This window comes from Aythya ferina (assembly GCF_964211825.1).
Source record: "Aythya ferina genome assembly, chromosome: 4".
NCBI classification, from domain to species: domain Eukaryota; kingdom Metazoa; phylum Chordata; class Aves; order Anseriformes; family Anatidae; genus Aythya; species Aythya ferina.
This window is the reverse complement of record NC_140300.1, coordinates 4312119-4325830: the sequence shown is the minus strand read 5'-3', so window position 1 is coordinate 4325830 and position 13712 is coordinate 4312119. Positions and strand designations below refer to the sequence as shown.

General features: G+C 35.0%; 1 protein-coding gene across 3 annotated transcripts in view; it reads right to left on the bottom strand.

Annotated features, from left to right (window-relative positions):
• Positions 1–13712, bottom strand: part of CTNNA2 (catenin alpha 2) — a 473612-nt gene that overhangs the window by 20383 nt on the left and 439517 nt on the right. For all 3 annotated transcript variants that reach the window (XM_084518226.1, XM_084518227.1, XM_084518228.1), the window contains 2 exons: positions 12373–12478; positions 8758–8892 (listed from right to left, as the gene is read on the bottom strand). In XM_084518226.1, the coding sequence (XP_084374352.1) occupies positions 8758–8892; positions 12373–12478 (241 nt within the window). The remainder of the gene's footprint in view (positions 1–8757; positions 8893–12372; positions 12479–13712) is intronic.

The window sequence follows — 13712 nt, the reverse complement described above, 5'->3', positions numbered from 1 at the left end:
GAAAGGAATGTGAGATCCCAAAGAAGTCTTTCCTTATAGCAATTTTTATAGGCATAGTCCTTCAGGACCATACCTTAGGGAATTTTACAGTGGTCTCTAGGCCTTGTTAACTATTGCAGGGCTGGTGCAGTTTGCATCAGAAAGCCAATTTCCTCATATTCCCAGTTACTTCCCTTATCATTTAACATGACCTGGAATAGAGAAACTAGCTGGACTGAAGCCATATATGTTGCAATAGCAGATGAGCTTTGGATTTTAGAGTAGTTACTATTTTTAAAATAAATACAGTATGTAATGAAGTATATACATTAGTATTTCTGTCAAATCTAAAATCTCTTTCTATAATCAAATTTGTTTCAGACCTTAATCTTGAATGAATTTTTAATATTTTGCTTTGTTCTCAAGGAATTAAATAGCTTAATGTTATTTGGTATGCTTTTCTTTACAGAGAACTCTTCTAATGAGGAATTTCAGTAAATGTAATCTTCAGAAATTCATGAATATTTGTTACCTGATAAAGCACAAGAACATGTTCCCTGTAGCTAAAATGCTTCTTAATAAGGATAAAAGTCTGACCTGTCAAAATCTTAACCTTCTAAATGTAGACATATAAAGAGTGTGTATATTTCTTGTGTCCATGAATATATTCTAATAAAAACAAGTGGAGTGTGATTTTGGTTCACAAATTAACTTGTAGATAACATCTTTCTGTTTATGCAGGATATAGCGTTTCATATTTATGTGTATGTGTGTATGCATGTGCATTTATATACAATCAGATATTTTCTCTTACTGCATGTGTTTCTGCAAAGTCTTGTTTCAAAAAGCTGTATCTTCAAAAGAACTGAGATTGTTTCTTAAGTATATTTTCTTCTTCAGTTTTTCAGATGTGTTAAGCTGCATTCATCTACTTTTTCTTACATTATACCTTTCCTTTCCATACACTCAGCCCACCACCAAGCCATCATTACACAGCTGCTTTGAAGAAATAATGACAATACTAATATGAAATAAGAAAATTGTCCTTCGAAAGTCTTTTCTGCTATTATGTATGTGGATCATACCTATGATCCACCAGATGCCAAAAACTCAGGGTTTATCCAACTCTACAATCCAGCAACACTTATAAAGGCAAAACCATGTAAACTCAAAGATATAAATAAGATCCTATGGGATCTCCCTCTTAGCTGAATCCCAATACCATACAAATTTCACTTGAGGGAGACCTCTGGAGATCTCTTACACAACTTCCCAATTGAAATGAGTTGATTGCCAACATGAGTTCATCTCAGCTGTTGCATAGTCGACCTGGGGATTGAAAACCTCCAAAGACAGCATTTGCATACAAATTCTCTGGGCCGTGCTACTTTTACTGAGAAGCAGCAGGCAAGCTTCATCTAAGGAACTAAACCTTCGTTATTGTTACATATTTGGAAGAGGTATTGTTAGCTGGATTTAAAGCCAATATATAAATCTATTTATGATCTCTTTTTCCTATTCATCTTTGAGCTGCAGAGGATAATTAAGAATTCTTCACTGTTTCAACTTTCAGAAACTCCTAATACAGTGTTTCCATAAAATACATCATATATAGTGAATATATGACCATGAGGTATTTTATCAGCATTCATTTTGCTTAACCAGCATAACTCACTGATGTCTTTGTCCTTTAGGGGTAGTAAATTGACTCAATGTCGGGATGATATTTTTTTTTTATGTTACCAAATCATCATGTGGTCCCTTTCTTGGACAGTGCATTGAGAGATACAGCCTGTTGCCAGCATGGGTTGGAGACTCCTGTATTGGTCACAAATAGAAAAACTCAAAAAATATGTTCCAAATAAAGGTTAATCAAACCATTCATATTGCTGAAATGTTTCATACAGCAAAGTATTTTGGAACAGGGTACACTTGCTATGGTTTTATTTTACCTTCTCGTCACTAAATATGCAAACATTCAAACACACATGTAGAGGTTACTTAAATATATGTATTTTTCCCAAAAAGTACAGCTGAGACATCTTCCCGTATTTTTCACTTTCATTTCTTGCAAAGAAGATGACATGAGCTACAGCCCAAAGCACAATGTACATCAAGGTCCTTCATTTTCCCCATCTAGACCCAGCACACCTGTCCTGGAAGCTATTCTTTTACAATGGTACCTTCAGAGATGGAATAAGTATGCTAGGATTTTATTTTCTGTCCTTGGTTGTTCTACTAGGAGTAATAGGAGAATAGAGATTACTGTAGAAACCTAGCGAGTTTTATTGTCCTAACTTTACATCAGTCCTTTCCCCCCACTGCAATTCCTTGATTTCATATTCCTACTTACTTGTTGTTTGTCTTTTCTTGCCTTGATCTTTTTGTATCACCTAGTTCAGGTTTCCTGGCTTATTTCCTTGTTACCTCTAAGTTATTTCCTTTACCCAGTGTCCCCATTCCAGGAGTCAGTACAGAACTCCTTTCCACCAACGCCTCCTGAACAAATCTCTTCCCATTCCATCTCACATAACTATTTTCACAGCATGAGTCTATGCTTATTTTTATGTGATTTTATGTATATACACACAAGTAGTTTCTGATGTGCTTCCATGTTAAATAATCAACTTTCTGAATACTGAGAGTAAAATTATTTTTTTTTTTTGTGAATTTATAGGAAACCACTGTTGCAGGTAACACCATTCATGATTGCTAATTCATTTTTTTGTCATTCTAACTTCTTACTACAGTCTTGTGGATGAAGCAATGCATAAAAGTGAAAAGCAACAGGAGGCGAGGAGGAGAGGGGAGGGGAGGAGATAAAATTTCTATAGTGACATCTATTAATCTTTAAGTGCTGCTAGGAAAAGTATAGTTTAAAATGTTGGTCATATATGTATTCCCTTTCAACACACAGTTTTTTTGAAAACCTATATGCCTTAGCTTACATGTTTTCTATTGAAAACACTGACACTCTGCCAGTGCAAGCAGCCCAGGCCAGAAACATATAAACAGTCCTGTCTGTCAGGTTGTGTCTGTGATTTTACTTCATGTAGCATTCTGTTACAACTCAAGTAAGACCTATTTCGTTGCTAGCTAAACAACAGAAATAACTTTTTTGTGTTCCTGAGAATCTCAAAGAAAAGGAACCTCACAGTTTTGGCAATTTACCAACTCACCCTTCAGCAAACTTTCTTTTACATAAAAGCTCAATTCTTACCTGATTCAGGAAGCATTAAATTACTTTATTTACCAAATGTGACAACCACATTTTTTTCTATAATCTTGTACATTTTAAATGCAAAGATTCTCTCTGATTAATTACTTGATAACAAAGATAAATAAAATAAAATAAATTAAAATAAAATAAAATTAAACTAAATTAAATTAAAAACAAAACCAGAAAGGCCTTCTAATACAATGAAATGAAATACCATGTCAGTTGCTCTTAAGTAACTACTTATTCACAGGCTCTTACTCTAAATTCAATGAGGGATGGCGTTATTTACTTTTAATAGGTGAATTCAAGTTACCTGACTCTTCTATGAGTCTATACAGTTCATAAGCAGCAACTTGATACTTCACAGTCCATCTGCATAACAACAGCATGGGGTAGTTAAGGGAAATTCAGACTTAAATGAAAGAAACGGATGTCATTTAAGTGATTTCATATTACTAGATTTAGGAGTGATAGGCAGAATTGATAAGCAACCTATCCACCAGCTCATCTGAAGTAATTACCAGATGCACACTGTTAAAATAACTTCTTTTTTTTTTTTTTTTTCTTTTTTAAATTTGATGAGAACTACCTATTTCCAGTTACCTCACTTTCATCACCAATCAAGAATAAGTGTAGAGACAATTATTTAGCATTTTCTAATGTGTTAATATTTTCATGTATTCACCCTCCCAGATCATCTGAGAATTTTTGTACTGTCCCATCCTCATACACCAACCTGTGCCACCTAAAAAAAACTTATTGGGGTAGTTCTAGCATTTTTATCTTTCTTATTACCCCAAAGTCCTCACTTAGGTCACCAAACAGATCTCCTAGATGAAGTCACAACCTTAGCAGACCTGTCTTGTATCTTCAAATCTTTTAAGAATCTGTCCCTTAGCATCATAGATGAGCCTGTTATGCTAATATTAATTGGCTCTTGAAAATAATTGGAAATTGGACACAAGTAAAGTATGAGTTTAAAGTATGCCATGGCTATTGATTCAGTATTTTTGGACTGTATTCAAAGGTACATGGCTGTTACTCTGTATGACACTGCATTTCTATCTGGCTTAGGAGTTTAGGATTCTACGGGCAAATTTTCCAATAACAGGGCTGATTATGTCTGTAGAGTTCTAAATCAAAACTGAAAATTATAGGAGGTAATGTTAGGTGATTTTCTTAGATTTTGTTCAGAATAATTCTGTTAGAAGTAAAGCTACTAACATAAATAAGAATTAAAAAAAAAAAAAAAAAGCAAGCTCTTACCCTAAATAGTATTAGGACAGTAGGTAAATGAACTGATCAGCTGCAGAGCAGCAGTAAAGAGATAACTGGATATTTATTCTATTGTAAGAAATGAATATATAGACACTTTAGTGTAATGGTCTAGTTAATGAGTGTCAGACAGGAATTCTAAGCATAAAGCAGCCCTAGAGTTAGAAATCTGATTCTTCATCCAAATGCAAACATCATGGTTCAAACGAACTCTATTCAAAAAAAGTAACTACCATAAAAGGGTATCTATTAGCATAAACTAAGGATATGTAAGTAGCATTTATTTTATTGAGAGCAGCATATGCTCAGCACCTCAGAGAAATCATTCCAATACAATGGTGCAACTGATTATAAAGCAAATATACACTGCATTACAGAATCACAGAATCACAGAATTTTTAAATAAACTGAAGCAAAAACAAACAAACAAACAAACAAAATTTGATGTGATTTTAGTTCGTGATTATATTAACATAGGTGGTTTATTGTTAGAAGGAATTAGAAATTGAATATTCAAATATAAAATTACAGAAACATGTATCTGTTTATGGACTAAGGTCAAAGAGACTTTTACCAGGAACAAAGATAACGCCTAAAGAGATTTTTAAAATCTTTTTAATTTTAAAATATTAATTTATTTTTGTGTTTATCAAGCTTCTGCTTCTCCATTTTCTTTATTTTATTCCCCATAGTCTTCCAGCTTACAAGGTTTCGCACTGAAGAACAGATATTACATATTTTATTTTATTTTATTTTATTTTATTTTATTTTATTTTATTTTATTTTATTTTATTTTATTTTATTTTATTTTATTTTATTTTTCAATACTGAATTGGAATCAGTACTTAAGATTTTCACCTTGCAACATAAAGGGCCAAATCAACACATAGTATAAATTGACTTTCCACTATTGACATTAAGGAGGTTATGCTGATTTATGCTAACTCTCCATTGACATAAGTTATCTGGGGAAAATAAGTTTGCTAAGTGCATGAAGGGAATTTGAAGGGAAAGATCAAAGGAGAGAAAGAACTGGGAGAAAAGGAATGGGAAAAGGAAAGCAGAAAATGCAACAGTGGGTTATTTCCGTTACTGAAATAATTTGCACTTCAGAAGTTTGACACTTGCTTACTTTTTGACCCGTTCTTCTATTTGCAGCAAAGTCTATGATGAGCCCTTTCATATGCTGTATATGCTATGCTAGTCTCATAACAGTCTACAGAGGAAAAAGCAAAGCAGATCAGCTGTATGATTATTACCAGAGATAAACCATACAGAACAAAAGAAAAAGAAAAAGAAAAAGAAAAAGAAAAAGAAAAAGAAAAAGAAAAAGAAAAAGAAAAAGAAAAAGAAAAAGAAAAAAGAAAAAAGAAAAAAGAAAAAAGAAAAAGGAAGGGGAAGGGGAAGGGGAAGGGGAAGGGGAAGGGGAAGGGGAAGGGGAAGGGGAAGGGGAAGGGGAAGGGGAAGGGGAAGGGGAAGGGGAAGGGGAAGGGGAAGGGGAAGGGGAAGGGGAAGGGGAAGGGGAAGGGGAAGGGGAAGGGGAAGGGGAAGGGGAAGGGGAAGGGGAAGGGGAAGGGGAAGGGGAAGGGGAAGGGGAAGGGGAAGGGGAAGGGAAAAAAAAAAGAAAAGGTGTCACCAACAGATACATAGCACATTATACATTATAAACATGGCATGTTTGAAGTTGTTGCAACATGTTTTCCCCTGACAGATTAAAGCTAAAAAAGCTGTGGGGTGTCTTACACCTGTCATTTAGGTTTTAATTGGTTTTATACCTCTTTCCTTTTTACATAAATATACATGTGCCCATACATACATTTATACATGCATATGAATGCATTGTTTCCATTTATAAATACTGATTAATACTCTTAATAATGCAAAAATTCAAGCAGAGATTATATAGTCTTCATAATTGTTCTGAATCACAACTCATCTTCAGGATCAATCTGAATTTTATTGTGATTCTTTGTAAATGCAGTAATAAATTACTGTATGGTAATAATCACCCTGGTTCTTGATATTTACATCAAAATACTTTTAAATATAGTGCATTCACATAAACTTACTTCAGTAGTCATAGTTTTAAAGGAAGCTTTAACTCTGGATTTCTATTGTATTTCTAGCACTGTACTGTATGCAAGTTGCCAAATAATGGTATTTCATTTAAATGCAAATAAAATACTGTTTATTTGTAATTGGCTATCCAAGAGAAAATGAAGAAGAAGATGGAAGCAGAAGCGGCAAGTAGACAAGCAGATGTAGATGTGCACTTGGATACCAGATATCTGGATAGCAAAGGAGCATACAGTAGCCAGCACCTTGAAGATAAACAGCTTGGAAAACACTCTCAGGAAAGCACTGTACTAACTATGTTATTGCAGATAACAAGATAACATTGTCAAAAAGGGATGCACAGTATCAAACTCTCTACATCGTCTCCTGTTCAGAGCAACAGGAGAAGAAGCAAACCGGGCCATCTTAAACGTTTATGTATGTCAACATTACTGAATCTTTGGAAGAGACTCAAATAATTTGTGGTTGAAGCTAGTTTTGCCTTGTCTGCAACTGAGTGTAAAAACCCAACCAAACAGAAACACAATGGTGATGAAGCCTGGTAAGCAGCAGATGCTAACAATGCCAGACTGGAAATGAAGTCAAGCGGTTCGGCCACTTAAATTTCACAACGGATGGTGATGTTCCAATAACAAATAGATGCTAGAGATTCACAATGGCTTATTCAGCTTCCACATACACTGAATAAAGAGACTCAAAAAAGAAACACACACAACCACAAAAGCCAAGCTGGTAGAAGCACTGATTCAGATAACTGTAGATGAATATGAAAATTTAATGGGTATGATAAGCTCGACCCAGATGGCAGTAGGTAAGAAAAGATCATAGCGTTTACTATATAGCATAGCTGCCAGTGATATAAGGACAGATCACTCCATTAATTCCAGGGAAATGGAAGAGGATTTTCCATTGCTGTGGGAAGATTGAGGTATTAAAATTATATAAGTACGTACGTCAAGAAGTGACGACCAATTGCAGGACAGACACAGGAACATTTAAGCAGCTCCTTTTAGGATTTCAGAATGGTGGATCCAAGAAAGCCTGGCAAATGTTTAAGACCTTCCACAGTGCTTAGCAAAAAAAATCATAATGTTATATAGTTGAGAATATTTGTTCTGACTTCTGATATGTTTGAGGAAGGCCAGTGATTTCACTGGGGAATCTTATGGATGAAATGATGGACGCAGGTTGTCCTAACAATCTTCGTACTTGATTGGGCTTAAACAATTAAAGGGTGCTTTTTCAAAACAGCTTTTGAAAACAAACTTGTCTTGAGTATGTTGGGTATCACAAACCACCACCATTTTAAAAACACACTCAGGAGAGTGAAACATATTATACATTTACATACATATGGTCTGTATTTGAGCTTGAAGATAGCAAAGGTATCATGGGGCTAATACTAGGGTGATTAGTTAAACGAACAAACCAATAATAATTATTTTTTTAATCTTTTTTTGAAGAGAATTAATGACTACTACTTGGTTCTATTAATATCTCAGAAGTACAGAGTACAGCATTAGGAGAAGGAAAGAAAAAATAGTTTCAAAAACACAGAAAACTCATTATTTATACGAGCTCTGCTGCACCTTACTGACTTTATTTCTAAAAATGATTGTAAGTAAAATGTTTCAAGTATTCATTGGAAATAAATAACAGAATGGGAGAAGGTATGTAATCATCGGCCTGGGCAACTGTATTTGAAAACAGCACGTGCATCAAAAATTAAAATGTGTTGCTGGCCTTCCAAGAGTTTTTGCTAAACCTAGTGTGCATTGGAACCTGAGTGAATGAAATCCCATTAGTCATCACCATCTTAACAATATGTACTTCATACAAAGCTAGCTTCTGCACAGAAGAAGGAAATTACCAGTAGTAACAAAGGAAAGAAGATTTATAATGAGCAAATATACAAAAGCTCCAAATAATTATAATATTCACAGCTTGGCAATGACTTACTAGGCTATGAAATTACTTTCCTTTTGGAAGAATGAAGATTTTACAAAGTTTCTATAAACAAAGGGTAATTGGAAAAACCAATTGGTTTACGCAAATTATTGTAAGGTCTGGAATAATGGTGATAAAATTTTAAAACGACTATTCATGAATCACTGTATTTTTGTTATATACATTACTGTCATCAAAAATGCTCCATTTTAAGTACTGCAATGGGAAACATAAATGGCTAAATACAAATACCAGCTTACCCCTGATACAATAAGTTCTCCTCCCAGGTTTTGAACTTCTGCCTTCACTTTGCTGCAGATATTAAGTTGGTGGCAGTAGAGGGCAATGCGCTGTAGGTAGGCTAGCAGATCCTGTTTGCAGGCTGAGTCAGGGCACTGCAGACAAAAGAAATATTTGATTAAATGTAGCTGAGTTTATATGCTTATTATAGAGAGGTAATCAGAGGAGATAGTGACAATACATATATAATAGTAGGTGGCCCATTTCTCTTTGTCTTTCTCAAAGATAACTTGCTGAAACACAAAAATTAAGCTACCTTTCATTAAAGTCAAGCTTATGAATTGTAACCTGAAGATGCTCCATAAGGTTTTTGTAAAAAGGAAAACCTTTCAGTCAGCCACTAATGAAAGACAAAGGAACTAACATGATTGCTATGTTTTGTGGGGAGGTTCAGTTTTGAGGATATCAGTTTGTACAGAGCAGAGAAATCTGTTGAGTAGGCAAAAGACCATATTTGATCTGAAACTCCAGGTATCAGGGTGCCTGCTAGGTACCATAGTTAAGATGCAATAGGGACCATTTCCAATTGATTACATCCACTCTATTGCCAACTGCTGACTGTCATGCCAGCTTCTCTGGCATTTGTGCAGACTTTCAGAGGAAACAGCTCTGCTTCAGACTTTGCAGAAGCCAGGGCCCTTACTGACACATTAAGTACTCAAGAGGCAGATGCGAGCCTGCCTGGTTTCAATATCGACAGATTTGGCAAGCTTATTGTTAATGCCTAAATACCTTAGTCTGTGCCAGAGGGAAACAATTTACTAAACTATAAGTGAGATATTACACAGTGTCTCTGGAGATACCATCAGTCTTGCAGCCCTTCTTAAGAATACAATGAGATAAGTTGGGCTGTAAGCATGTCTATGGGATAGCTTTTCATACTAGGTGGAAAGCTATTTACAGTCCTGTACCATTTTGAATGCCGTGTGCTATCAATCATGTGTTAATACAAATTACATTAGGTCAAACACAGTAGACTTAATGAAGGTTTCATAACAAATACAACTAGAAAAGGCTCAAGTGTAATTTATTCATGGTCTTTGGGACACTTAATAGAAACGGCATCATCCCCCACAATATCAACAGTTTAATAAACAACACTCTTATAATTAATATTCTTAGTGTTGCTCTAGAGAACAGACCCTAGTAATTCACTCTGATTAGAAAGAGCTAAAAGGGCCCACTGGTAACAGCATGTCTAAAATATACTTACCCGGGCTATCTAATAAAGTCTGACTGCCAATGATCTTTGAATGTATTGCTTGGAAATCAAAGATTTAGGGACTTCCAAATGCATTTTTTAGCATCTTAAAAAGTTTATACTCAGTTTTTCATGTGTAGGGTGAAATATTATCACAGCACTTAAACAAAACTTGATAGAATTAAACACACATGGGTCAAAAGCATCACAAGTTTTGACTTGAGATGACTGTTCTATCCCCAATACCTAATGCCAGCATGGAACGAGTTTGAGGTGAAATAGTTGAAATAGTTGCATATAGTATAATTTACTGTCCTGAAAGCAGTCACTTGCTTTTTCCTCTCCCTTTAAAACTAACAATATATAAAGCTGGCGGTTCACTGTGGCAGTTAAAATGAATCTGCTCCATACTTGCAACAATGCTATAATGCCTCTCTTTCTCATACAGTTGCCATATCTTTAAGGTATGAATCCCTGAGAGACCTCTTCTCCCTACTGGCAGCAATTTAATACAGAAATATTTACCCTACTCTTGAAGTCTATGAACTGAAAGAAATGAACTTTAAAGTAATACCTCTAGAGAGCTGACAAGGCTTTAAATACAAGTACCTTGGAGCAAATGAAACTGTAAGATCTCTCTCATTGGAACAGTAATTAAAAATGCAACTGTCCATAAATAGCTTATATTGCACGAGCATCTCCAAAGTTCTGGAAAATATCATTAAACTGCAAGCATTAAAACAAACACTTCATTCTCATGGTGATTTTACTGTTTATTATTAAAGTGTGTACGTTACAATTGTCTGAAATTTAAAATGTGACTCAAGCCCATACACTCTAAGCACAGCATGTTGTTTATTTTACCTCAGGTTTCTTGAAAATATTCCACCTTTGCAGATATTGTAGATTGGGGATTTCATCAGCTGACAGATGGATTTCTCATTCTTACACTAAAATACACAGTTGCTACATCTGACGGATGGGAATGGGATGAAAACCCCAAATACAAGCTTTCTAAGATTATGGAAAAACGTGCAGATTCAGGTTTCTTTCTTGCCACTCTGGATCATGTTCCCTAGCAGGATGTGTTACATGATATTGCATGCCTCCTTGACGACAAAAAATAAATACTTATTTTGAAGAGAAAGACTACAGGCAAGGAAGTTATACTTCCCACTTCCAGCAAGGTTTCTGCTGATGACAGTGAAAAGAAACGGTGGGAAGATGACAAATAACGCCAATAAGTATATAAGAGAAAAACTCTACAAAGAAAGTATTGTAAAATATTTTACTATTAGTGATAGAAGATCTCACTCCTTCAAAAGCTGCATAAAAAGTATTTATAGAAATGTTTCTACAAAGAGTATCTGAAGCGAGGCACCCATACTCATAGTTAGGTGGTACTATGAGGTTTTCACATGAGTTTTTACAATGTTATCATCACCGACTCACCTTCTTTTTTGTTCTAGATCACTAGATGCACAAGGATTACAGATTTTGTTGCCGAAGGCTCATTTGCTCAATGTATGCCAGCAAATCAGACATTTAAATTAGCATTTGGTGAACATGCAAAATGAAAGATGAAGGAAATCAGAACTAGTTGAACAAATAAAAGTTCTTAATCCAAATAAATCCCAATTTTTTATTTAGTTCATTTCCCTATACTTTCTCATGCTTACTAAAGAGTATTCCAGTGGATTGTTAGAGAAAAGAGATTTATTTTTTATTTTTTCAAAGGGAACAAATTGTCAACTTTAATTTGCACAAATCTAAAATTAGGTACCTAGAACAAAACACCCGGATTTGAAATTTGGCTCTTGACTTTTATACGATGCTTTCTCTTGCTATCCAATAGATAATAAATAATAGATAATCCAATCTGAAAGAAAAGGTCTGAATATAGCAAATTTATTTGTATAGGTATGAAATGAATGTGTTATTGGGACTGTGGACACAGATCCTAGAGCATAGAGCAGGGCTCTGTAAGATGAAGAACACAATACCCTGCAAGGGGTATGCAAATTGAAGACAGGGAGTCAGCATATCCTGAGAAAGAAAAGTGCAATAGCAAGGAACTGCTGGAAGAAAGAACTGAAACAATATAAGAAGTCCTAGGCATATGGCAAGGGCAACAGAGTGTCTAAGTCTACCGCTTTCATGCCAGCAAATATATTAATCTAATTATAATAGTCTCCCCAGTCCAGAAAGTGAGGTTGTGGAACAACTGAGGAATTTCTGAGGTTTTAAGATTTATTTATGATTTTTCTGAACTGCAAAAATCAAGCTAATTGCTACAGAAGATACCCCTATCCTGAAAAATGCAACTCATTGATAGAAATTATATTCATGCTTGTTTGCTTGTTTTTGTTATTACCTGATCAGCTACCGCCCGTGCCAATTTGTCCATCCTTGATCCTGCCTCTGCAATCTTCTTGGCTGCATTAATCACATCTGATGTATTCTTCAGTGGGCCTTTACCTCTGTGAAATACAATTATGAACAATCATTCAAGGAAGCTGTTTTAGTGATCCTGTTTGGTATTTGATTTTAAAACAGCAACAGGAATGACTTCTTACCTTATTACAAAGATACCTTTTAACTACTTTGTACAGTACAGATTGATTAAGATATTGGTCTGCTATATTTCCTCTCTTACAAAATGCCGCACTAGCAATTTAGTTTGATGGTGCCTTAAGCACATGAGCTACACTAAATGTATATGCATTTTTAAGTGCCCGTTAAGCTGACATTCTTTCTTGACTACACAACCATTAAAAAGTATGTTATTCTCAAGCCAGTGGTTGATGTTAAGCTTGTCAAGTCTAGAACAGAATGGCACAGTATAGAAAACTTTTTTTTTTTATATATAAAAGACTTAAAACAAAGATTCTTGAAGCATAATTGTTAAATTTAAAACGTATAATTTGTTTTAAGATTGATACTATACTTTTAAGATGATGTACAAACATCTGATTTTAATCATTAGAGTTACCCACATATATTTGAAAAAAAAAAGTCAATGCAAACTTGCACTGTAGTTTGTTTCAGACACAAAACTTTAATCCTGCTTATAAGAATATTTGCTACTGCCCCTGAGAATGTCACAGTTGGAAAGAAGCTGATTTCCCTTATTTAATTAATTGTGATACTATGTGGAGAAATACAGCTTTGGACAAGGTTAATGGAAAATCATAAGATCAAACTTGGATATTTTAATGTAAAACTGAAGATATTTTTTTCTAAGAAGAACATGCTATTACTTTCACATCTTTTTCATCTGTGATGCCAAGGATAACACGTTTGGGGTTTATTATGGGGTTTATATGTCACAGGTTTGGTAGCAGGGGGCAGCAGGGGTGGCCTCTGTGAGAAGTGCCTTGAAGCTGCCCCATGTCAGATCAGACCCAGCTCCAGCCAGCTCCAAAAGGGACATGTGGAGGGACGCGGAGTGAAGTGAAGAGGCAGAGAGTGAAAATGATGGCGTGGTAGAGATTAAGTGATATAGACTGATGGCAACCCTCATTCCCCATAGCCCATCAGGCGGAGGGGGTAGAAGAGTGTGAATGGGGGGGAAAGTCTTTTTAGCTTGCTTTTAGTTTTTCACTGCTCTAGTCTGTTAGTAGTAGATGTAGACAAATTATATTAATCTCCCTAATACAAATTAGGGAGATATTAATTATTAATATTAATAATTATATTAATTAATAATTAATA